The 24,616-nt window shown below is 43.9% G+C and overlaps 1 protein-coding gene across 3 annotated transcripts in view; it reads left to right on the top strand.

The window, feature by feature from the left end:
• Window positions 1-24,616, top strand: part of LOC119404246 (cell division cycle and apoptosis regulator protein 1) — a 221,614-nt gene that overhangs the window by 64,457 nt on the left and 132,541 nt on the right. For 2 of the 3 annotated variants that reach the window (XM_037670826.2, XM_049418290.1), the window contains 6 exons: window positions 11,411-11,628; window positions 12,826-12,940; window positions 14,868-14,982; window positions 16,322-16,408; window positions 16,961-17,270; window positions 20,378-20,635. In XM_037670826.2, coding sequence (XP_037526754.1) covers window positions 11,411-11,628; window positions 12,826-12,940; window positions 14,868-14,982; window positions 16,322-16,408; window positions 16,961-17,270; window positions 20,378-20,635 — 1,103 coding nt within the window. Of the gene's footprint in view, window positions 1-6,049; window positions 6,119-11,410; window positions 11,629-12,825; window positions 12,941-14,867; window positions 14,983-16,321; window positions 16,409-16,960; window positions 17,271-20,377; window positions 20,636-24,616 lie in introns of all 3 variants that reach the window. The other variant, XM_049418286.1, reaches the window with a different exon arrangement.

Here is a 24,616-nt window from a genome sequence, read left to right as displayed (position 1 = left end):
AGTTAAGTAAATATTCCGGTTAGCATGTGCAGCTCATGATGGAAGCGTGTCAGTGTGTGCTTATTGAGTTCTTCTTAGAGTTGTACTTTTGAACATTTAGATGGCACCATAAATGTATGGTATTGACCGTTCGGGACTTGTCTGCAACCTTGTATATATACGTCAACAACCTTCAAAGGGCTAAAGGGTTAAAGCACGCTAGCGGAGGCCTCGCCACAACTTTTTTTTATGATGTGGTAACCATGACACTTATACATTAAGCTCTAAATAAATAAGCCATGTAAATTGGTTGTTTACTGTGAGCATGCAAGTGGAAACGACTGAAATGTAAGAACATGATTGTGCTAACCAAGGACATTGAAAAGAATGCACATGGCAATATACCTGACTGCATTTATAAAGTCTTCTCGAAGTTATAAAGTCTATAAAGTTTAACTGCATTTATAAAGCGTCTTCTCGCGCACTTCGCGAGAAGACGATTGGTAAGCGAGAAGACGCGCAAAAAGAAAATGCAGGTGGTGACGCCACCTTGAATTTCCCGCACCAAACGCTGCGACATCGTATATTTTGATGGCGTCTACTGGGGCCTACGTAGCTCCTAATCAGTAAAAATGAGGTTGATTGACGTCTGAGGAGGCCGCAGACTTAATATACCAAGCTTCAAGAAATTTCGTTGGTCCAATGTCGCCAAAATACGACAAGTACACTAATACTCTAAAATACGACAAATTTAAAAATTGTACTCTGACCTTGATTTTCTTCTGTATTAATGAACTTATAATGGTGAAATTCATTAAAGTTCTCAGAGAACACTTTATCAATCTAAACAGATTCATTGTTTCACTTTAGTGTCCCTTTAAAGGAGCACTGACACAAAAATTTTGCATCTTGTTTTTTCTGTTGCAATAGGTAGCTGATGACCCACCTATCATGGCTGGAATGCTTGTTTGCTCGAGTGCGGGAGGGTTTAGTGTTTGGAGACGGTTTTAGTGCTCAGTTGCAGTTTCAGTTTTAGAGAGCGCCTTGTTAGGTGGGACCCAGAGGGGTTTTCATGTCAACATAGCTAGCTATGTTAGCACACAATACTGCATGCACATGAGCACCACGTTGACAACTCTTTTCAATGAGAGCTTCCTGGCTGCTGCTATAATCCCCTCTGAGGCATTGTAAATATGCGTGTTGGGACGTTAAACCACAAATATTATTATTATTATTGTAAATATGCGTGACCCCCCAAAAATGCACTGCCAAGGCAAGGACATCAGTCTTTGTGCTCCCATGCAAGTCTGCCCACTGTTTCCGTTGGAAAGGTCTGCTAGGAGAGAGTGCTTGCAAGGATCGTGGTAGCCAACACAAACTCATGACGCAGGGGGTGTTTGGTTGTTTACAAGAAAACCGAAGGCGCATTTCGTGTGCAGTGGCGCGACATGCACTTTAAAATTGATTTTTAATATGTTCTAGGCTATATTATCCGTTATTTCATAGATGATGTGTGACACGTGTCCACACAAATCTATTCCACAAGTTATCTTGCCTTCAAAATGTTGTGTCATTACTCTGTTAACTAACTCATTCATTATGTTTAATGAATTGAATTTTTAATTATTAGCTGGAAACCCAAATTATGAATGCAGAGTTGCAGAGCACCTTTAGAAACCACCAATTGAATTGTTTCCTGTGTGATATGTTTCACATCGTCCTTTTTTCCATGTTGCAAAGAAAGCCCATGAAATATGCAGTGATTCCACTCCTGCGCCAAAGTGCGCCAAATTGTATTTACTGCGCCACCCTGATAATATCGACGAAATTTGCGCCAAACTGCGCCAAAGTCTCGGGATTGGGGGCGTCTATCACCGGCAATCGCACCGCCGGCGCGTCAGAACATGTGCAGCTCGATCTTGGGGCTGCCAATAAAGTCGCAATCATGGACCAAGAATTATTCCGCTGAATAAATAGCGCTCGCGCGTGCTTTCCAAGTAAGCCACGATGCCATGCACGGTGCCGACGCAGCTTCTGTTCTGCGAGTCGGCTCGACAGCAAAACGCCCTCTCCGCAGAGGCTCGTGACGTCTAGGCCTATCGGTAGCGAGAAAGTGCGACGGCGATTCATCGGCGGACGTCGTCTGTTCCAGAAACGCTGCTGATAGCTCGTTTCAAGCGTCGCACGACGTAAGGAAAGCAATGTTCAGTAATAACTACATGAGTGCCGCTAAAATGTCTGTCACTTCTGTTTCCGGACATCGCGGAATGAAATCTGAGATCGCTCGCAGTAGATATATGGGACAATATCGAATTTTCCTTGCTTCGCGTTTATGGAAGAGCACGCGAACGGTGGAAACGCGTTGACACTTTTCCTCAGATATACTTTATCCATGGATCTTCATCCAGAACAGCTTTTTCGTAATTCCTTCCGCCAGCACGTCTGAGTTTGTAATTACTCTGCGGTAAATACCCCCTAAAGGCCCTGCCCTTTCGAGCTCACGTGCTAGAGTTCTAATTCAAAGTTTTTGGTTCCTTTTTTAAAAATGTCATCTGATTAATAAAAGCATATCTCCTGGTCTGAGCAGCCGCAAATGCGCAGCTGTCAGTAGCGGGCCCGTCGCTGACGGCCCACAGTGAAGCGGCTACGCCATGTTACACGTCCGCCCCGCACTTTCGAGGGTCAATAACTGACGGTTAAAAAAAACTAAGTTTTGCTTAAGAGCGAAGAAATGAATGTGATACCAAAAAATTGTATTGTGAAACGAAGTAAGACTAGCAGCTAACTCTTCGATCCGATCTCGCGTAACTCAACAAAACGCTGGTTTAAGGGAATATGGCCCCTACGGGCTTATGCGAACGCCTCTGACTTGTGGTGCAATCCCGCACGCTGTAGTGAATGCACTGCATCTCTTCTCTCTCCCTTTTTTTTTCGCTTTCCTCCTCTTTATTTCTCGTCTTTCTATTCCCCTTCCCCGACCCCCCAGTGTAGGGTAGCCAACCGGAAGTGTTTCTGGTTAACCTCCCTGCCTTCTCCTTTTCCTGTTTCCTTCCTTCCAGGAACCGAAGCGTTTTCTTGCTCAGAGTTTTCTAAACGCGAAGTAAGCATTGAGAGCACAGAAAGTTTACGAGCCGTCTCCTGATGCCTCGAGATAGCGCGCGCGCAAGCGACTGCGCCCTTCGAACGATGCCCCCCCCCCTTCCGCTCCCCTGGCGTCCCGTCATGCTCCTTACGAAAGACGGGCGGGGCGTTTCCTCTCTGTTTGATGAGCAATCGACGGCAGGCCCGCACGCGGGAAGATGTTATCTCATGCGCTGTTCGTGCGGCGGAGACAGACGGCCGGATAGTTTAATCTCCGCTTCAGCCGCGTTCGTCGCCAGCGTTCGCGAGCTTTTACCCGCGGCTAGAATGCGCGTGGTGATGTTATTAATTTGGACTTTATACGGAAAATTACGGCAACGGCGACGGCAAAAATCCGCCGAGAGTGTCTGTATAATTGCTATCGCAAGGGTCAATGTACGGGGCAGATTTCGCCCCCCCCCCCCTGTGCGCACGCCTATGCTCCTGAGATGATTTTTTCCACGAGATTTGCAATGAATCGAAATATTTCTAGCCTTCATAAGAGCCCCATAATAATACTCAGGTGCTTGAATGTTAATGCAATATCCTTCTGTATTGCACTCCAGGATATAAAATTCGCTGCTCCAAAGTGCTCCCAGATGCAAAATTATCTGCTCCAAAGTGCTCCAAGATGAAAATTTTGCTGCTCCAAAGTGCTCCAAAGCGGAAATTTTGCTGCTCCAAAAATTGCTCCAAATCAGAAGTCCTCGGTAGCATCGCTGAATATGGAAAAAGCCACCTGACTGAGTGCTTGCACACTGCTTTCATGCTGCGTTTAAGCATGCGATCGGTGAACCAGATCGCCTGCAGCGTTTTATGGCTGCTTTATCGCCTCGAGAGCACTCAGCCAACAGCACGCATTTGCATCGTCATCCGACAAAGCCAGAGACCCAGATGCTGGCCACCATCAAAAAACTTTGCCGCTTGCCCGTGGCCCCAGTAATACTGATGGCGACCTTGTTTGCCAATTGTTCACCTGAGAGCAGCGCCACACCAGTGCGAAGTGCTTGCTCACGTCGCTTTATTTTTCATATTTTGCGGGGTTTCTTAGCAACATAGAAAAAAAAGGAGTGCATGAGGCATATCGCAGAGGAAACAATTCAGTCGGTGGTTTCTGGAGGTGTTTTACAACTCTGCATTTATACTTTGGGTCTTCAGCCAACAATTAAAAGGTTGCTTAATTAAACATAATTAATGAGCTGGTTAAGGGGAAAATAAAAAATAGCCTGAGCAACTATAGGCCAGTGCGAACAGTATGTGTTTGGTTTGATTCGCTTCCGATGCTCTGTTCAACTTTAAAGTCTTGGCTCAAGTTACATGGGACGACCTGTATATTGCACTAAACATCGGCCTACTAATCAAATTAACAAGTGTGGTGTGATGTCTGCATTGGCAAGCATGAAAAGATCTCACTCGCTGACTGCAAACACTTGTGTTTTCACAATGCTGGCATGCCGAATATCGCAGGCAGAGGCAAACAAACGCTCAGCATTTCTTTGAAACTATAATGTGCTCATAACATCTGCAGAACCTCAACACACACTGGAAGACAGCACACACAAAGCTACCCAAAGGTTGGCTGGGCCAAACTTTGGGTAGCTTTGTGTGCACTGTCTTGCAGGTAATATCGAGCGAGCACAAAGGTTGGCTGAGCCAACCTTTGTGCTCACTCCATATTACCTGCAAGATAGCAAACTGTCTATAGGCTTGTCAGCGCAGAAAGCTAGTGGGTGTGTCCAGATAAGATCAAACACGAGGTCCCGGTCACCATTCCCGATTGTGATGAAATTTACTGTAGGTCTAGGCATTACACCCAGAACAATAGTTTCGCAGTTAGTTTTGCGAAAAAAAATTTTGTTCGCCTGAAAAAAAATATACAACTTTTGGCCGCAAAAAACACTTTTCCGCTAATTTCGCGATTTCTGAATTTTGAGCGCACCTAGGGAAAAAACGGTGCACTTCTTCGTCACAGTATTTATTCCCCTTAAAGAACAAGTGAAATACAATCTTATGAGTCTATTATTTCCTTTGTCGACGCATTTTTGAAGCAAAAAATCGCAAACTTGGCAAATCGCACAAAATACCTCTATTTCAGGAATTTATTGCTGCAAGTAAGTTAAAGTGAGGACAATTAAAATCGGTACATATTAACTTTGATACCTTCACTCTCTTTTAAAATAATTTGCGTGGTTTCATCGCACTCCGTTTTACTCGATAATTGGGCTTAAACGTAAGTGATTTACCAAAAACGCCGAACTTTGAAAATGATTTTCTCAAAAAGGCCATTTTTAATTTTTTTTTAAATCCCTCTGATTGAAGTCAAGGACGTCATCTACCATTGTGCAGAAAAAAATGTTGCATTATTTTGGTTGCTAACAAGTTGTAGTGCGTCAAATGTGACCATGCCAGCCTAGCGGCCGCATCGTTGGTTATGGGCTGAAACTCGGATATAAGTTGCTAAAAATACTTGTACGTAACATAATCACAAATCAGCAGCTCCACACCAACAAATTCGCAGCCCGGTGTCATGGTTAAGCAGGCTTTGTTTTGGGATCAGCCGCTTGACAAACCCGCAGCAGCGGCCGCTCGATGCTGCGGGCACTCACATTACATGAGTACCGCTTCAACTGCGGATGAGCTCCGCTTGCGCACCGAACTACGCTCAGAGGACAAATGAGAGAAGGAATGCATCACTGTGAAAGTTAAGGCTGTTAAGTGCCAACAAATGTCATAATATGCAACGAAAACTCTGCCGGCAATTTCCCAGTGAGCGCCTTCAATACAGCACGGATGTATTTTTGTTTTTCCTGCTGTTATGCCCGAAGCCGCATAATATCGTGATAAATGCTCGACTTGCGTTGAATATTCTATCTGCGGACGCACAACAATACAGTATTGTAAAAGCGGTTTTTTAATGAAGTAAAGGACTTGGACACACTTCTTTTCACAGCTGGCTGACACAAGTGTTCTGGCACGAGATGAACAACTGCAGTTTGAGTTCCTCGACCATCGGAAGCAAGTATGACAGCTTTCTTTAGATGTCAATGGCTTTCTTTTGTGTCATATGTTGCTCATAGAATGAACCTAATTATCTTTAGGCCATCTGAAGAGAGAAAGCAACACATGAGCCCACTACTGGAGGCGCTCACTGGGAAATCGCCGGCAGACTTTTTGTTGCATACTATGAAATTTGTTGGCACTTAACGGCCTTTATCTTTCACAGTGATGCATTCCTTCTCTCGTTTGTCCTCTGAGCGTAGTTTGGCGCTCAAGCGGAGCTCGTCCTCAGTCGAAGCGGCACTCATGTAATGTCAGCGCCCGCAGCATCGAGCGGCCGCTGCTGCGGGTTTGTCAAGCGGCTGATCCCAAAACAAAGCTTGCTTAACCATGACACCGGGCTGCGAATTTGTTGGTGTGGAGCTGCTGATTTGTGATTATGTCACGTACAAGTATTTTTAGCAACTTATATCCGAGTTTAGCCCATAACGAACGACGCGGCCGCTAGGCTGGCATGGTCACATTTGACGCACTATAACTTTTTAGCAACCAAAATAATGCAACGTTTTTTTCTGCACAATGGTAGATGACGTCCCTGACTTCAAGCAGAGGGATTTAAAAGAAAATTAAAAATGGCCTTTTTGAGAAAATCATTTTCAAAGTTCGGCGTTTTTGGTAAATCACTTACGTTTAAGCCCAATTATTAAGTAAAACAGAGCGCGATAAAACCACGCAAATTATTTTAAAAGAGAGCGAAAGTATCAAAGTTAATATGTACCAATTTTTATTATCCTCACTTTAACTTACTTGCAGCAATAAATTCCTGAAATAGAGGTATTTTGTGCGATTTGCCAAGTTTGCGATTTTTTTCTTCAAACGTGCTTCGACAAGCAAGGGAAATAATAGACTCATAAGATTGTATTTCACTTGTTCTTTAAGGGGAATAAATATTGTGACGAAGAAATGCACCGTTTTTTCCCTAGGTGCGCTCAAAATTCAGAAATCGCGAAATTGGCGGAAAAGCGTTTTTTGCGGCCAAAATTTGTATATTTTTTTTTCAGGGGAACAAAAATTTTTTTTCGCAAGACTAACTGCGAGACCATTGTTCTGGGTGTAATGCCTAGACCTACAGTAAATTTCATCACAATCGTGAATGGTGACCGGGACCTCGTGTTCGATCTTATCTGGACACACCCTAGTGCAACAGCCACAGCAGGGCTAGCTAGAGGAGGATACGTGCATTTTGCGTTTAAATTTAATTGTATGGCCCCGCAATAGAATCCGAAATTCTGTTGAGTTCCATTGTGGGAAATTCTGTTATCCATTAGCTTGAATTATGAGGGCTAGGATTGCCAGGACTTCACCATACCCGATTAACCTCTTCTGACCATGTGATGGGAACTGATAACTGTCTGCTGTTGAGCTTCTACATCGTACTGAAGCACACAAAGAACAGTTGGCTAGTTTTTGATGATATTGGTAGGTGTCTGCTAATCACACAACAGCATAGTGCCATTCCATGTTTGAAATGCGAAATATGAGATGATGCTTGCATGAAGGAAATGCTGCCTGACACTACTTGTCTTCACCATTTTCATCCTCATTGAACAGATTATCACTTAGAGGGACACTAAAAGCAAATGTTAAGTCGACGTTGATTGTTGAAATAGCCTTCCAGAAACCTCGTAGTGCTTGTTTCGTGCCACGGAAATGCTTATATCGAATGAAATTCACGTTTTAGCAAACCGCACAGTGTTAGCACAATTCAAGTCGTGCGCCTGAAACGACCTTCATACGTAGCATTTGCCTTGCCCAACATTGTCCGCCTTTACTGCCCGGCAGCTGACACTGTGGTGTCTGCTCTGAAGAACACATTACACAACATCACACGTACACGGCATTTTGGCGAACTTTCCGTTAGAGCGACTTTCATGAGCGTGCAAGGCACACGCAGCAGTACGCGATAACTACCACTGAGACTTGACCACATGAGCGGAGCGCAGCCCTGCAAAAACGGAACTTTTACAACCCGCACCGTTCTCCACTGTAACGTCAAGTTCTTTTTTCTATGAATCAATCAGAAATGCACAACCAGCATGTTCAGAATGCTATGTTCGGAATGTCCTCTTTCAGATGCAAAGCATCTCTTGCTCGGGGGTATGTCCCGCGGACTGCTTGCCCACACTCACACTACGCATGCGCGGTCTGCTTGTCCGCACTCACAATACGCATGTGCAACTCTCCTTCTTTCCTTTCTCCAACAGCTGCGCGTTACTCTCTCCACTTCTCTCCCAGCAGCTGTTTGCACTTCTCCTGCGTTCTCGCTTCTGCTCTCGCGGCGCATGCGCTACTCTCCTCTTCTAGCATCCTCTCTTTCAAGCCGGTAGAGCGCTGTGCGCGTTGTCCAGTGCTTGCTTCGGTTGACTCCTTTGAAATGCTGGCTTGACATGCCGAAATTCTCTCCTGCGCAGTGCCGCGATGAGCGCCAGCGCATGCACGGCTCCTCCCCCTCTCTCTCCTCTCCTACGCTGCTTCCCTCTCGCGCGCCCGCTGACCGTATTCCCTGCTCGCCCTGTGAGAATTACCGGCCAGGCTAGAGGGAAGACACAACGCGTGGTGTTCCTCTTTGCGTTCCACGACGCGAGGTCGGTAGCATGCCCAACGAACGCCAATGGAACGCGATCGTGCAAATGCTCCGGCTTCGCATCGCCTCATGGTCCCTTTTAGCGGGAGATGGTGTAATTTTTTTATCATAAATAGCTTAAATACTAGTGATAATTTGTACTGTAGACTCTTGACGTCATCGGGCTCGTTCCAAAATGTCCCACTGGTGGCGCATATAGTGTCCTACGTTTACCTTAATTTCTTGATTACTAGAGCTCTGCTATTGATAATATTGACGTTTTAGACATCACGCATTGACCTTTCACTCTGACATAAATTTTTATTTGCCTTTAGTGTCCCTTTAAGCAATAAAATGACAGTTGAAGTACAGCACTTGTGTTTGTCTTTTCCTCCGTGTCATCCTTGTTTACAATGTGTGCTGCCACATCCTATCATGACTGATTAACTAGCCCACCAGTGCACCTTAAGCAGGTAGTTATGGTAGGAACAGTATGTGGTATTTTGTTGTCATCAGCTGGCTATAAGGGATTATTTTGATGGGAATTCTTTGACATCTAAATCTACATGCAGAAATAATCTTGTTATATTAGCAATACATCTCCTTATATTAATGTATATTAATTATATCTGTATTTGTGATATTTTGGAGGTTCTGCAAAGCAACAGATACCAATGCTTCATGCATTTTTCAGAATTAGAATGCACATTGATTTTCAGAATGTTTTCCTCTCTGATATACTAGTATCAAAGTGCAAATCTGTTTTCATATGCCAGCACTTGCCTCATAATACATACCAGAATTGTGAGTGTCGTTCTTTCCTGTCTCATTGTTTCCTTCCATGTTTTCCACCTTCTTTCTCATTTCCTTTACTTTTCATTATTTTTCTTCTTTTCTTGCTGAAAGCAGGGTATATTAGCTAACTGGTTATCGCTGTGGTGATTGTTGCTGTTATTGGTGTGGCGTGACCTTTGTGGAGCAAGAGAGGGAGGATCACTCTGGCACAAGATTAGAACAAACTTGTGCCGCTATGTGGTATTGTATTGGTTAATCAATACTTCACATTTCCATATGAATCTAAGGACTTTTGTAATACATAAGGGTATAAATAATTTCTTTCCCCTAGAAGACTGTTGTCACTTTATTGTGAATCATTTATTGTGAGTTGTCATTTTCACTTCCTTTGCCAAATTCAGTCTGAAAAGTCATCATTTTCTGCTGGAGATAATGTGTATCAAACGCATTTACAGCCTTCTAGCATTGTTAAGACGAACACTGCACACATTGGCGTCATAATTGGGGTCATGCACACGATAGCTGACTAGTCAAGTTGAAATTAGGGCCAATTTCTGGACTGAAATAGGTTTAGCCTATAGAAACGTATAAATGCTAGCTGGGACTGCAAAAAAACCTAAACCATTGTACTATGGTTTGAGAGTTATTATACAATGACGGAAGTGCTGCTCCAATTGCTCCAAAGTGATATTTGTTCCAAAGTAATATTTGTTAGTAACTGCTCCGAACCTGCTCTGAAGTGGCGTTGCAAAACTAAAAACAATGAACTTAAACCATGTGACCATCAAGCGAGCCCAAACGAAACCAAAAACAAGCTGTATATACTATCATCATAGTATGCCTAGTATGCAGCTTGCTTACTAGCTGCATACTAGGTGCATACTAGCATATTGACAAGGCCGCAAGTACTGGCACTATATATGTCTCGTTTAGCTCTCTCTATATATATACACCTGACAAGCAGACTATCTTGGTGAAATGTGTGTGAGATTAGTTCGATATCATACAGAATACTAACCTCTGCTGTGACGGCTTTGTGTGTGACTGATTACATCTACCATTTTATCAGCTTATATAAAAATAATGTATTGCTTTGATCTCGTACCGATTATAAATTGATGCTTTGGCGATAGTGTGATTGTGGCTACTTTTATAATCTGATACTCAGCTTTATTGCTTTTGTATAATTTCTGCCACAAGTTTTGGTATTTTAAATATATGTAGCTCATCTTAGTGTTCAATGACCATCCACCTGCATAATTATTTGTTTCTTGCAATTTGCAGTGATTATTGTATGTGCAGTATGTTTAATAATAAATATTAATATTTAGCCAGCACCGACAGACTTTTAAATCTGGAGATGCTGGTATGCTTACATTTATCATTTAGAAGTAGTTTAAGGTTCCATTAAAAGAGCAACTGCCACCAGGATACAAGTATCATAGACAGTATCTCCCATCCTGCTGCATGCCATTGCATGCAAAACACAGCTTCAGCACCAGCTGTTTCACACACATTACACCATTATGGAGGCACCTTGATGTGCACATACGTTTAGCCAACAGCAGAGATGTGCAGTGAAACACACAAGCTTATGATGTTTAAGGAAGCATTTCTTATGCCTTCTTCCATATGCAGGATATTTTCTGTTTATCTAGTGTCCAAACCTAAAAGTTTGCACCTTGTATGAGGTACATGAAGATTTTGTCTGTATGGGATTGTTTTTATTAGTGCTCTTAAATTTGTTGCTTTGTGACAAATTTGTCTTGAATCAATTTTTTTCTGCATATTGATAGCAGTTTATCTTTCGGTGCCCTTTGCATGATTTCCTGATGTGCAGGGTTTTCTTATAATGCGAAAAAGCCTAAAGTTTCTAGAATTTTTTTTACTGTGCAGGCTGGTCTGGGTCTCTCGGCCGCATCATTGGCGGCATCAGGGGGTGCAAGTCTTGGCTATGGCACAACACAAGCGGCAGCTGCTCGGCTTCTTGGTGCAGCTGCTGCAACTACTGGTGTCACCTCACCATCTACAAAACAGCGCGTCTTCACAGGCACTGTGACAAAGCTGCACGATAACTTTGGCTTTGTTGATGAAGATGTGTTCTTTCAGACGTGGTGAGTACTGGCTTGTTTTATCCACCACGTGGGTCGCTGTGAGTGTGCCCCCACAGATTAGCCAGACAGACTTTATCTAGTTAACCTCCCTGCTTTTCCTTATTTTCTTTCTTTTGTATGGCTCGTGCATTGTGGCTTATCAATTTAAAGGTTATTTTGTACTGTATTTGTGCGAGTAAAATCAAGTACTTTTTGTTTATTTCTAAATTGCCACCTTGAGAAAGCACCTGAGAAAAGGGTGGCCTCCTTGTCATCATTATAGTACTTGCACAACAGCTCTGCCATTTCCCTATTTTGCTTTTTCATGCAACCCAGTTATAACAATAAATTATAACAATGGAATTTTCATGGCACTGGGATATTGTCATAAGTGGTTCGACTGTAATAAACAGAAATACGAAAAAGTCAGCAAAGTGTCGTAGTTGCAATCGGACACGGTTTTTCCAACATTCAATGTTAAGGTATTTCACATAGTTTTGAACAGATGACTGTATTTTAGGAAGCATGTCAGTGCACACCTTGGTGATAAGGCATGGCATGGTCTCGAGCATTTTCTTTTTTTTTTTCTTGGAATGTGTTAGCTGCCACTTGTACAGATGAGTGGGGTGGCGGCACTCCGTGGTCATTGCTGCACCTACACGCCTATAAAGTACTATAATGACGCTATATGCATGATGCAGCAGAAGAAGAGATGCACAATTGTCGTGCTAAAGCCTGGTTGAGCTCTGTGAGTACCCGTTGCGCACCGGCTTTGTCCTGCATCAGTTTGACTGATGGATGGTTGCCCAATTCAGATTGCACATTTGGAAGCAGTTTCAATTAGCTAAACACCAAGTAATGTCTGCCAAGGCGTCTGGCTAACACTCCCAGGGGCTGGCTAACACTCCCAGGTTTACATGCGTAGAAATAAAGTGGACGGAAGGACGACTGCCACTGTAGCTTAATTGGTAGAGCATCGTACACGTTATCTGAAGGTTGTAGGTTCCGTCCCTGCTGGCGGAAAGTTGCCTTTTTGTCCACTTTAATTTCTTCACATTTATGTCATAGCTACTACAATACAGTTGGCTTCAGTGTCTGTTGGTTTTTATTGGTTTTTATTAAGGTAATATGTGTGCTGACATTTATGTTACAGCATACTCTAAACCGTTGTCAATAAATGTAACACTGTCTGATTTGCATAATATTTTATTTCTACAGTGTAATCAAGGGAACCATGCCAAAGGTTGGTGAGAGAGTGCTGGTTGAAGCCTCATATAATCCCAACATGCCATTCAAGTGGAATGCCTATCGTATACAGCTTTTGGCCAACCAGGTAATATTTAAAATGCTCAAAAGCTAGCATCTTTTATTTTTTGTTTTCTACTTCATTTCTTTATGCAGATTGTGTGTTTAGAGATTAAAGCCTCAGTATAATATAATAATGTGTACACTAATGCCGCACAGACTCAAATGTATTTGTCATGTGATTGTTAGGCCTCATTCACGCGAGCGACTCTCAGAGGTTGCATGACCATGTTAATCGCAAATAAAATGTTCTAGCACGTTCAAGTTGCAAAGGGACTGTTTGCAGATGGTCACTTTTGGTCTAAAAGCAACTTGGTTTGACCAAAAGTGTCTACTTGAAACCTGTCCCCTTGCGAGTCCAGTGAGCTAGAAAAGCTGTTGTGGAACACAACAATTTTTCACTGGATTGGACGCCCTAGCCCCATCACTCATCGTGATGTTCACTAGGTTGACCTCGTGACACGAGAAGGGTCAGATGTCGATTGGTCGAATGAGAGCTTTGACTTCCAGTTTGTCTGCTAGCCAGGCACTATGCTGTCAGTGCACTATAGTCACACACCTGCTTGTGCTTGTCCTTGTTGTATTGCTTGCTTGTCGTGCAGACAAGTGTTGCAGGCTTTGTTTTGCAGTTCATAGCCACATCCCTCGCATTTCAAGTACATTCTTTCTCTAATGTATTGGTGCTTGGCGGCTGAACAGCACTGTTAAGCAGTTTGTGCTGTTCTTTCTTCTATTGGTGCACAATCTTTTCGTTTATGCCAACCTCGTGCTTGGCTCACAGGTTTCTACATTTTCTGAGGACGTGAAACTGCAGTGTAGTGGCATCGCTTGGCGGTTGCCATCGTGCCTCATGTGCAAATGCCACGCAAGGTGACTATCATGAGGTCACATCACGATTCTTGCAAACACAACCACATTTATCCGATTTTCCGAGTTGCATTTGCCGAGTTGCATTCGCATTTATCCGAGCTGCACTCAAGTATTGGTCTGCTGCAAATATGTGGCCGTGACATTCTCTAAAGTATCAGGCGATTAGGGCCAAGCCACTTACTCTAATTTAAGCTGACCCCCTAATTTTGTACTTTACCTTCTTGAAAATTCATTTGCTAGGTTTGAGTGAATAAGGCAGCAGATGTATCTCCGCAAGCAATGCAAATACTGTCAAACCTCATTATAATAAAGTCATGTCTGACACAAAAGTAGCTTCGTTATATTGGATATTAAATATACGTGGGCTCATTGGATTGGGGTTCGTGTGTACACATTTAAGAAATTGTGCTTACACTGTATTAGCTGGAACTCATAGGCAGACAGCTTGTTAAGTATATTTGATTTGTTGGATTGCTGGCTGTACTTTTAAATTATTGAGATAGCAATAATATGGACACTTCCAGCGCGTTCTTGCTGTTGCCGTCTGTGCCGCCATGGGGTTGTATGTAAAGTACAAATCAATAACATCACCGCTCACATTGTATGTTGTATGTGCGAGTGAAATCGTTCGAGGGCTTGCCAACGATTTGGGCTCAAGCAGGGAAGAAACACGCTGTCCGTCTTTGTTGTGCGAAAGGCCCAGGGAGGAGTCCCGGAGGGGTGGGGTTGTGTGTGCTGAGCTGCGTGGCTTCGGCAGGAACTGTGTACTTTGACTGGCCGTACGTGGTCGCTTTGACCGTAGTTTAACAGGGATTAGCTGATGGCTCATACCTTTGTACATGTTGTGCTCTCATCGCAGAGTTTGTGTTAAAGCCACAGGCAGCACGAAGGTCACTTCACTTGCTGCAGTGGCCGTATTTTCTTATACCAGCGTTTGGCCGAGTTACACCTAATTGCGTGCTAAGGCGTGGCCTGTTAGCCTTATTTCAATAACATTCCAATTTGTTGCTATCGCATTCATTGCTTTGCCCTTGTGGTGACACTCTGACCTTCTCACCCTTCCCCCCCATTTCTATGTGCTGCAGATGAATGCTTCTGTTGGTGTTCGCTTAAACAGTCAGATTACACCAAGTAACCAGACCAGCACTAGTGCAGCCATGGCAGCACAGACGCAGTACATCAACTCCTTGACTTCCTCAGGTAAGCCTGAGACATCGTTTGTTGTGAGCAGTGTGTCGAGGAAAAACTACACTTAAATTTGTATTGTGCATTATCATGTAGTTTGCTTACTAGCGTTTCATTTTCTCTGGTCTTATGTGCACTTGTATTGTGTGGTTCTCTTCTCCTGTGTCCGTGTCTTAATGCCTTACCCTCTTTCATGATGAATGCACTTCTATTGTCACGTGGTTGTGAAAGTGAAGAATGCAAAACGCAGCCAGTAAAAATGAAACGTTTTATTGGGCAAACTTAGGACAGACGGGCCGCTGCATTAACCAGAGATTATTGGAACATAAGAGGTCGCTAACCGGAGGCTCACCTTCTAATCTATCTTTACATTGTCGAGAGTGTAAGTGCATGCCGAAATTCGATGAATGCGCAGTTTTGTACCAGCATAGGAATGAAGAAACGTGCCTGATATGTGAGGCATGTCATATCAAGAATAGTGGTTTTGCATGCGTGAGCCAACCGTTGATTAACTTGCATAAAGATGAAATCAAATGCCTTAACAGTTCTCTTTCACATAGACCCCCACGTGTGCCAGATTGATGGGTTCGCCTATTGCATGGTCATGCGCTGATAAGTTTTTGTGCCTTTTTTCCTTTCCGCCGTTGTGTGTCTCTTTATAGTTGTTAGTTGGCATTTGTGGTGTTGTGACTTCTTTCTTGTGTCTGTATTTGCACACTCTGTCTTTTTAGAATGAATAGTTGTATTTAGAGTGTTATTTCATAAAACACAATTTTATAGATACAGTATTCTGTTTATTTGCTTGTTTTGAAAAAAATCGCTGAAGAGGTTATTCCACAACATCCGACTGTATGATGCCCTTATTTTTGCATTATTGAGTCAAATAATGAGAGCTCTGGAAAGCGTTTTCTCCCTGAGATTTGCAGCAAATCAATATATTTATCTAGGTTTTCATAAGAGCCTCATAATAATTGTTCAGGTGTTTGAACGTGCATGTAACTTGCTTCATTGATGTACTCCAGAATTGGAAACTATCTACTCCAGGGTGCTCCCAGATGCAAAATTACCTGCTCCAAAGTGCTCCAAGATGGAAATTTTTGCTGCTACAAAGTGCTCCAATATGAAAATTTTGCTGTTCCAAAAATTGCTCCAAATCAGAAGTCCTTGGTAGCATAACTGTATAAGGAGAAATGGCATCCTATGATGATAGTTCTATGAAGTTTTGATGGGAAGGAAATTTGCAAGGAATTCTACATAACCACAGTTCTGATATTCTCAGTTTCTGTGTTTATCGTTGTAGCTTATGTAGGTAGGATTTGAGTACATTTTGTTTGTGACATTTTTTTTATTGCAGAGAACAAGAGCAGTCGCTCTGATGGGGAAAAGCTTTCTTACAGTCAGTTAATTGAGAGGACAGAGAGCAGGCACAGGGCAGAGTACTGTGAGTATACATCGGCTTTTGTTCTACAATCTTCTTCCTCTGCATGTATGAACAGGCTTCTGCAGTGTGAGAACGTTGTCCATGAGTGGTGACTATAGCAGCCTTGTTTGTACTCTATCTGGTCAAGTATGTGCCATAAAAGTATATTAAACATCTTTTCCTGCAGAGAAATCAGCAGTCCTGGTTTGCAGCTAATGGCTGTTTTGTTGTACTTTAATTGCAGGCATGTCCTCATAGCTGAAATTCCGTTGATGTATTTTGCTTATATTCTGTATCTCCAAATGGTTAAAAAAAGATCTATCCTGTGTACCTATCTGGATGATGTAAGGGTTCCAGGCTGTTGCACATGTGCAATCTTGTCACCAGGTTTGCTTAAATCCTGAACATACCATTGCACCATCACAAGGTCATTCCAGGTTTGCTGCAAAATGTATATAGGCACACAAAGTTTATAAGGTGCCACAACTATCTTACTATGCTGCAGGATTTTTTTAATGAACACTTATGAGCTTACATTGCTTTCATTCTCTGCTTTTTCTCTGAATGTTGCAGCGAGCAGCAACACAAGAAATGCAACCAGACGTAGTTCACCCAGTAGGCGAGACCGTGACATGCGCCATGATGACCGACGAGACCGCTACCGGGACCGCAACAGCAGTCGGGATTTTGACAAAGATCGAAGGCCCTATGATCGTAACCAGGACCGTCCATCTGACCGGAGCTCAGATCGAAACCAAGACAGAATGCAAGATCGTGATCGAGTGCCAGACAGGGATCGCTTACAAGATCGTGACCGAGATAGAATGATGGACCGTGATCGTCTTCAAGACAGGCTGCCTGATCGGTTGCAAGAGAGAAATAGGTAACAAAAATTATGTTCGAGGTTCCACTCTTCCGCCAACTGTACCAAACAGGACTTCGTGCAGGATCCTGAAGAAATAGGCAATAAATTTTTCAAAACTGTGCCAAGACGAGTGCTATTAGCATTCGATGAAATATGCTGCCTGCAATCGCATTTTCAGTGTGATAAAATGGGCACAGCCTGGCCAGCTCACTGCTGTGCGTCTTCGTGAACCATTCCCATGGGCAAGATTTTCATTTCTTTGTGGCTGTGTTATGCTAGGTAACAAGATGTCGAAAGCATCAACAACGAACTCATGAAAAAGGTTTTTTATTCATGTCAAAGAGACGGCCATTGGTTCTTAATTTCTGCGTGTCATGTAGGCCGTCTTCATGAGACAAGAAAGTGGTAGCTTGTAGCCATGGCGCTTTGTTTGCGGCAGTATACGTCTGCTTTGCTAGCTTTGGTGAACCAAACAATCTTTTATATGGTGGTTCAGCAACCATGAGGGCCTAATCATTGCCTGGGCCAAGGCGCTTCAGGATAGAGTGTATTGAACCCCCAGAGCATCCGCGCAAATGGGACCCGTAGAGAGGGTGGGGCACCACCAGAGGAGGTTCGCTTGCCAAGGCTAGCTGAATGATGTCGCATTCTATGCGAGTTTTTTAGTGTGATAACGTTTATAGGAAGATTCTACTAGTCCGCTCTACTATTAGTACTACTGCTATTATTAGTCTAGCATGACAGTGTTAGTAAAGCATATGTGTACTGGTTTGTAGTACTAATTATTTTTGACTGAGCTTTCTCATACTGTTATTAGTAAGATCAGTGAACTTCTAACCTTAAAGTAACTGACAACCAACCAGGATGTGTCTCAAGATGTTGGTGGAAATGAATTATCGCAAACCAATAAATTGAGAACAGTACTTTACGGGACAATTTATCAGTTTCTGCTGATAACATACAATAGACCTTTTTCAAGCACACGAGCGCCACCAATGGGCGCGCAAGCGCTCATGGGAAAAGTGTACGCCGCAGCAGTCGCCACACCGAGCGCGCGGGCCTCACGCTTTAGCTTTCCGCTTACGCCGTGCCAGCACACTTGTCAGATCAAGTGAATACGACAAGGTGTAACATATTACTGCGTAAATCAGTCGTGAACTTATTCTGTGCTTAACTACGACGGCCTCTCTACGATTTCCATCTGTCTAGTGTTCCTGCGTGCCACTGTCGGACCACCTGAGCGGTTCCAAAGCGTCATTATTATGATGATTATTATTATTTTGGCCCCAGCATGCCCTACGGCATAAATTAAACAAAAAGATACAACTTGGATTCCTAGACGAATTCCGCGAGCGGTCATTACAATTCGTGAATCGTGGATCCATTCGAAATCAACGCCTACCGACACTGTTGACGAGCACAAGGTCAGGCTCTAATAATTAAAGATTGCGCGAGACAGTATGCGCTTAGCAAAGTAAGATAAATTGATTAGACAGCATGCGCGTCGCTCGTACCGCAGGTAACAAAAAATACGCTTTTATCACCATTCCTTTTACGGCAGATGTTATATTTATCACACGCTGGCCGCGTTGTCGCGTGTTGCCTCACATGTGACCACCACTATGGATATGTATAGTCGTGCTCGGGACCAATACGAAATCATCTTTTTAAGGCCATAGCGACTAAGTGCAGTCGGCAAGCGCGAGAGTGTTCATAAATGTTCAAGTGAAAAACTGGCTCTGGCAATACGATGTGTCTCGCTGATATCAGTACATTACAAGTAATCGTTGAATAAGCATTAGTTCGGTTAGATGGCCGATATCTACATCTTTTAGATGTAGGTTATCTTCGTGTTGCAGTGGCCACTGCCATTGAACGTTTCAAAAAGTCGGTTTTGTGAAGTTCGAGCGTGGTAGTAGAAATTCGATAGGAAAAAACGTGTCGTATGAGTATTCTTTACATTCATTGCCTCTCTCACAGGCTAGGTAAGATTTGTGCCGTTGTGCAAAGAAAGAATGAGCGAGCAATAGACAAGATGTGGACCCACATTTGTTTTTGTAAAACACACCAACAAATTCACTGATTGCCGTACAGGTGTGGTGTATAAGGTTCCTTTTAGCTGCAGCCGCTTCCACATAGGACAGACGCTGTGTTAGAGATTATTGCAACATAAGAGATTGCTAACCGGAAGCTCACCTCTTAATCTTTCTTTACATTGCCGAGAATGTAAGTGCACATCGAAGTTCGACGAAATGCGCAGTTTCGTACCGGCACAGGAATGAAGAAACGCGTTCAATGATTGAGGCATGGTATATCGATAGCAGTGATAGCACATGCGTGAGTTAATCGTCGATTAACTTGCATAAGAAGAAATCAAATGCCCTAGCAGTTATCTGTCATGTAGACCCCTACGCGTGCCGTATTGATAGGTTCGCCTATTGCACGGGCATGCGCAGATAAGATTTAGTTTTTTTTTTCGCCGTTGTGCGCCTTTGCAGTTGAATTAGTCACCGTCTCTGGTGCCTTGACTTCATTCTTGTGTCCGTGTTTGCACGCCCTTTTTTTTAGAAGGAATTCGGTGTTCCAGCTCATATTTAATACTACTTGATGATATCGGCACGCAATAATACGCATGCTGCTTAACTACTACATCTGATGCATATCCACTCGGTAATACCGACACTGCACTGTGTTAATCCTTCCGCATTTCATGCGTAGAGGTACATGCAGATGCGTCCGGATGTGTGCAGCATTTACGGTGTAAGAATAGTCAAGCGGCGACGTGTTCTTTTCGTTTCGTGGTCCCACCGATATCACGGCGCCAACGAGCAGCAGGCGAGCGAACAGTCGGCTCGCTCGGCGTACACATTTTTCCCATAGTGCTCCGCGCGCCTGCGGGTCGCTCTGGGATTGCTTGAAAAAGGTCTATTGGCTTCGTGTAGAAGGCTTCACTTTTTTTCTAGGACTTGCTGTTTGATAGCTGGGACACACTGCACATGTTGATAACTTAATTCAATAGTAGAGTTCTTATTTACTGCACAGTCATTTTTCTGCAAAGAAAGCAGTTTTAGCACTATTTCACTACATTTGGCATTTACTGTGATCTGACTTGGTTTTCTCATTAGGTCACCTATTCGAGATCATAGATCAAGAGATCGAGATCGTGATAGGGAAAGGGATCGAGATCTGCGAGGCCCGGCACAGTCACCTGATCGTGATTATCGAGGGCCGGGTCAAGATCATGATGGCAGCAGCACTTCATCACTGGTTCGCAAGCATCCCTTGTCACCTCCTCGACGAGGCGGGGGTGGCTCTCCGCCACGGCGCAAACCACGGATGATGCCTCGCTATGTGGTGGACATTCCTGGAGTCTGCTTAGAGCAGTTGAGTGGGCTATATTTTTTTCCTTTTTTATTTAGCCTTTTAAGGAGTATTGATAATGTGTGGAGGGGTTCTCTCCGTAGTGGACATAAAAGGAAACCACCCACTGTTCTGGCACAATGTCTGCACCCCCTCCCCTTCCCTTCCTCCTTGAGGGGGGACCTGAAAGTTACTGTGAGGATGTTGGCTATGACACCTGAGGCGGTATTTTCAGGAGGTCACTTTGGTGAGGTTATCACCGAATGCGTTGTTTTCTCTGAGCAAATATATTCTTGGCCCGCTGTCTTAGCATGGTCGGCACAGTACCAGACAGCCGTGGCCTGTAGATGGCCAAATGCCTCGCTAAAATAAAAGTACAGTAAGACCTCGTTAACTCAAAGTCACTGGGACTGTGAAAAACTTTCGAATTAAGTGGGTTTTCGAATTAACGAAACATACAAAAAGCGGGATGCAAGGAACTTTGATTTACTGAAAGTAATCAGAGGTGGTCGTTTGGCCTTCTACTTTGCAGCTCCAAGGGTTGTTTTCCAGCAATACCCAGTCCCATCTTTGCCGCAAACCCAGGAAAACGGCGGGCCTCGCTGCTGTCAGCACAAAAAAAAAAGAAAGAAAAGAAAAAAGAAGTCTTGTGGTCAGCTAAAATGCGTGCCTGCGGGAAAAAAAAAAGGCGTGCTTCACTGCAGCACAGTGGTGACACGCGGGCAGCATGTCACCTGCTCCTCACAGCGTCAGGTGCATCATGATGCGACCATTTGCCCATTCTTTCTGGTAAAATAAAGAATATGATAATGGCCAGTGTGACGGAATCCGTAATGTGTTCTGGCTGGAAAACATGATCATCGAAGTTTTCGAACTGAGTTTTCAAAGTAGGTCGTTACAGGCAAGTACTCCGCCAGCAGTGCAAGTGCACAAATTGCCATAGCAACCGTCAATCAGGAGGTTCGCATACATCATGAATTCCGTCAGGTCGTCCTTTATCTTTTCTTTTCCCAAAAAGAATGGGTAAATCATGACGCGCTGATGTTGTGAGAAGCATGCGACATGCTGCCCGCGTGTCACCGCTGTGTTGCAGTGAAGCACGTCTTATTTTCCGCAGGCGCACGTTGTAGCTGACTACGAGGCTACGTTTTCTTTTTATTGCGATACCAATTATATGGACAGTCTCGGCTGGAAAATGTCCGTCCCCGTCGCCGTCATTCACCGTATATGTATAAGTATGTATATATATAGAAAGGCAACAAAGAAAAATAATTAAGAAATTCTTTCCGACGCGCGGAATCGAACGGGCGACCTCTCGCTTTGCAGCCCGCCGCATTAGACGTTAGGCCACGACAGCACCGTCTCTCAGCTTGCTAACGGCGGGCTATTTATATACACCATGTGATTCAGCATGCTTTCTTTTTTTTCTTTATTACTTTATTTTGCGCTAGCACCAGCGAGGCTGGGTTGCTTGAACTGTCACTCATTAATATCGCTACACTGCATCGCCCCGTGGCTCCTAATAGCCGTCGCTTCCGCGGAGTTGCGGCGATATCGGGATCGGGAATTGGCACATGGCACCCAAAGTTTTCGAATGACCGCCACTTCAAAATATCCACTCAGATTTACATTGCAAAATACGGGACCGCAGAAACCCTTCGAATTAAGCGGGATTTCGAAATAACAAAGTTCGAATGAATGAGGTTTTTATCTCGTTGAGTGATTGTCTGAGATTATGACCCCTTCTTGACACTTCCTCCTAAAACTTTGCTGTCTGTGGTACATGCATCAGCTCATTCAGCCACAATCTTGTCAAATGATAAAACCTTGGAGGTCAAAAGAGTGTCTTCCAAAGAAACATAATCCGCGTTTTTCACGACACCCCCGCCCATGCGCTCTCCCCTAGCGGAAAAGTCACGAAACCTCTCATCATCTTTGAGGCTTTGCTTCTGGCAATACCGGTTGCCCCAGCCCCTACCAAACTCCTAAACGGCAGAGGGCAGCACAGGAAAATGAAAAACTGGACCATCTCCCCGAAGGGAACGATGATGTGATGCAAAGCAGCAGCATTGCGCATGGGTGGCGTCACGGGTTGAACGGCGCTAATGCGAGTGCTGCGGTGAGCGCTGGAAGATTCGTTTGAAGCGAAACTCGGTGTAGTGTTTACTCGTGTAAACGTTTGTTTGAAACGCGGACACGGGAGGCGAGCGGGTGTTGGAGCCGGCAGCTGCGGCGCTCCGGCGGGTGAGGGAGAGAGTGACGTACACGCGCACCTGTGAGGGAAGCGTGCGATGGGTGTGTGACGTCAACGCCCAGCTGCGGCGTGACCTACTTGGCACCGCTCCAACACCTGCACCGAGGGAAGCGCGTTGCCTCGCGTTTGTGCGGACGGACGGACAGCGTTACACAGGCTAGTCAAAGAGCTGCTACGCATCTACAAGGTGGATTGCTGTATGCGATTCCATTGGTGCCAACAGTAGTTGGCACAAAAGAACTTAACAAAGCGCACACATTGTGCTTGCCACAACCACTGTGTCTGACACCGCGGGTGCTATCAACACGATCACACATGGGGATTATACTTGGTTCTGAAGGCGCATCGTCAAGGAGTGTCATGTGGGGCATTAAATGCCGGAGTAATGGCAATGAAAGAAACATTAAGACTCAAAGGGAGGAGAATGAAGACAGTGGACAGGGTTAGTGCACCCTATCCATTCATCTTCCATTGGTTTCCTCCCAATCTTCTTGGTTTTGTTTTTTTGTTTGTGGGATTAGCCAGCATGTTATTTCATGGGAGGGAGGGGCATACCCCCCTTCCCCATCCCCTGCCTTCGCCAATAGTTTCCTTCTGTGTTGATTATGAACTCATTTCCCCACCAGTTCACAGTGAAAGCTGGACTATAGAGGGCCCAGTCCTCACTGATTTGCTCCAAAACATTTTGTTAGTAGTTGTGTTTCAATCATTAGTGTTGTATTTCTTTATGTGTGTGTGTGTCACCCCCTCCCCCACCATCTCACAAGGACCCAGGAGTACTGACAATAGATAAAAAAAAAGCACTGCATTTTTCTATATTTCTATATCAATTATGCTTTAACACCACCTGGGGCGTAGCCAGGATTTTATTTCAAGGAAGTTTGAACACCACCATCCCCCATCCCTGAAACCCATCCTTCCTGTGGCTAGGCCAATCATCAGTATTCCCCTTATCACTTTTTCCTTCTTATCATTTGTCCATTGTGAACACTTCGTTTACGCTTTGCATTAGTTAATAGTTTTGCAATTGCTTCTAGAGACTACTGCTGCGAAAACCTGTTTTTACTTTTTCAAAAAGGAATTTCCTTGCTCAGAAAGCCCATTTTACTGCTCTGAAAAGTATTTTTGCCTGATCCAAAAACTGCTCCAAAATGGCCTGGGCCACTAGCATCACTGAAAAGACCTTAGCATACTAGCGTGGAAACACGATAAAAAACAACAGAGGACTTCTTGTCCTTTGACATGTTTCTGCGCTGTTATGCTAAAGATCATGCACTACCAACTACACTCAAACCTCATTATAACAAAGTTGCATCTGCCACGAAAATAACTTCGTTATATCCGAAAATTCGTTATAACCGATAATTATATCCATGTTCGTTATATCGAGGTTGGAGTGTAGCCCAAACTGCTACCCTTCTGAAAAGAACAAGTTGTCCCATTTTTCTTTCGTATATTGTGTGCAAATCAGCAATTTCCCGCTTGTAACAATTTTGGGAAACCGTTTTGAGACCTGTAGTGCTTTAAGATAACCCTTAAATACAGTCGAACCCGGGTATATCGAGCTCGCCAAAAAACGTTTATTAGTTCGATATATGGCATAATTCGATATAGGCCCGCTATAGGATTTTGACACAAAGGCACATAACAATAAGAAAAGTACTTTATTAATATGGTGGCTTACTTGCGTGCCCTACTTTGGAACAAAATAGTCCTGGATTTCTTCTGTGTCAACGACTTCGCTGCCTGC

The sequence above is a fragment of the Rhipicephalus sanguineus genome, chromosome 1, assembly GCF_013339695.2.
Source record: "Rhipicephalus sanguineus isolate Rsan-2018 chromosome 1, BIME_Rsan_1.4, whole genome shotgun sequence".
Taxonomy (NCBI): domain Eukaryota; kingdom Metazoa; phylum Arthropoda; class Arachnida; order Ixodida; family Ixodidae; genus Rhipicephalus; species Rhipicephalus sanguineus.
Note: the sequence above shows the minus strand (reverse complement) of the source record. Positions and strands in the feature narration are given on the sequence as shown.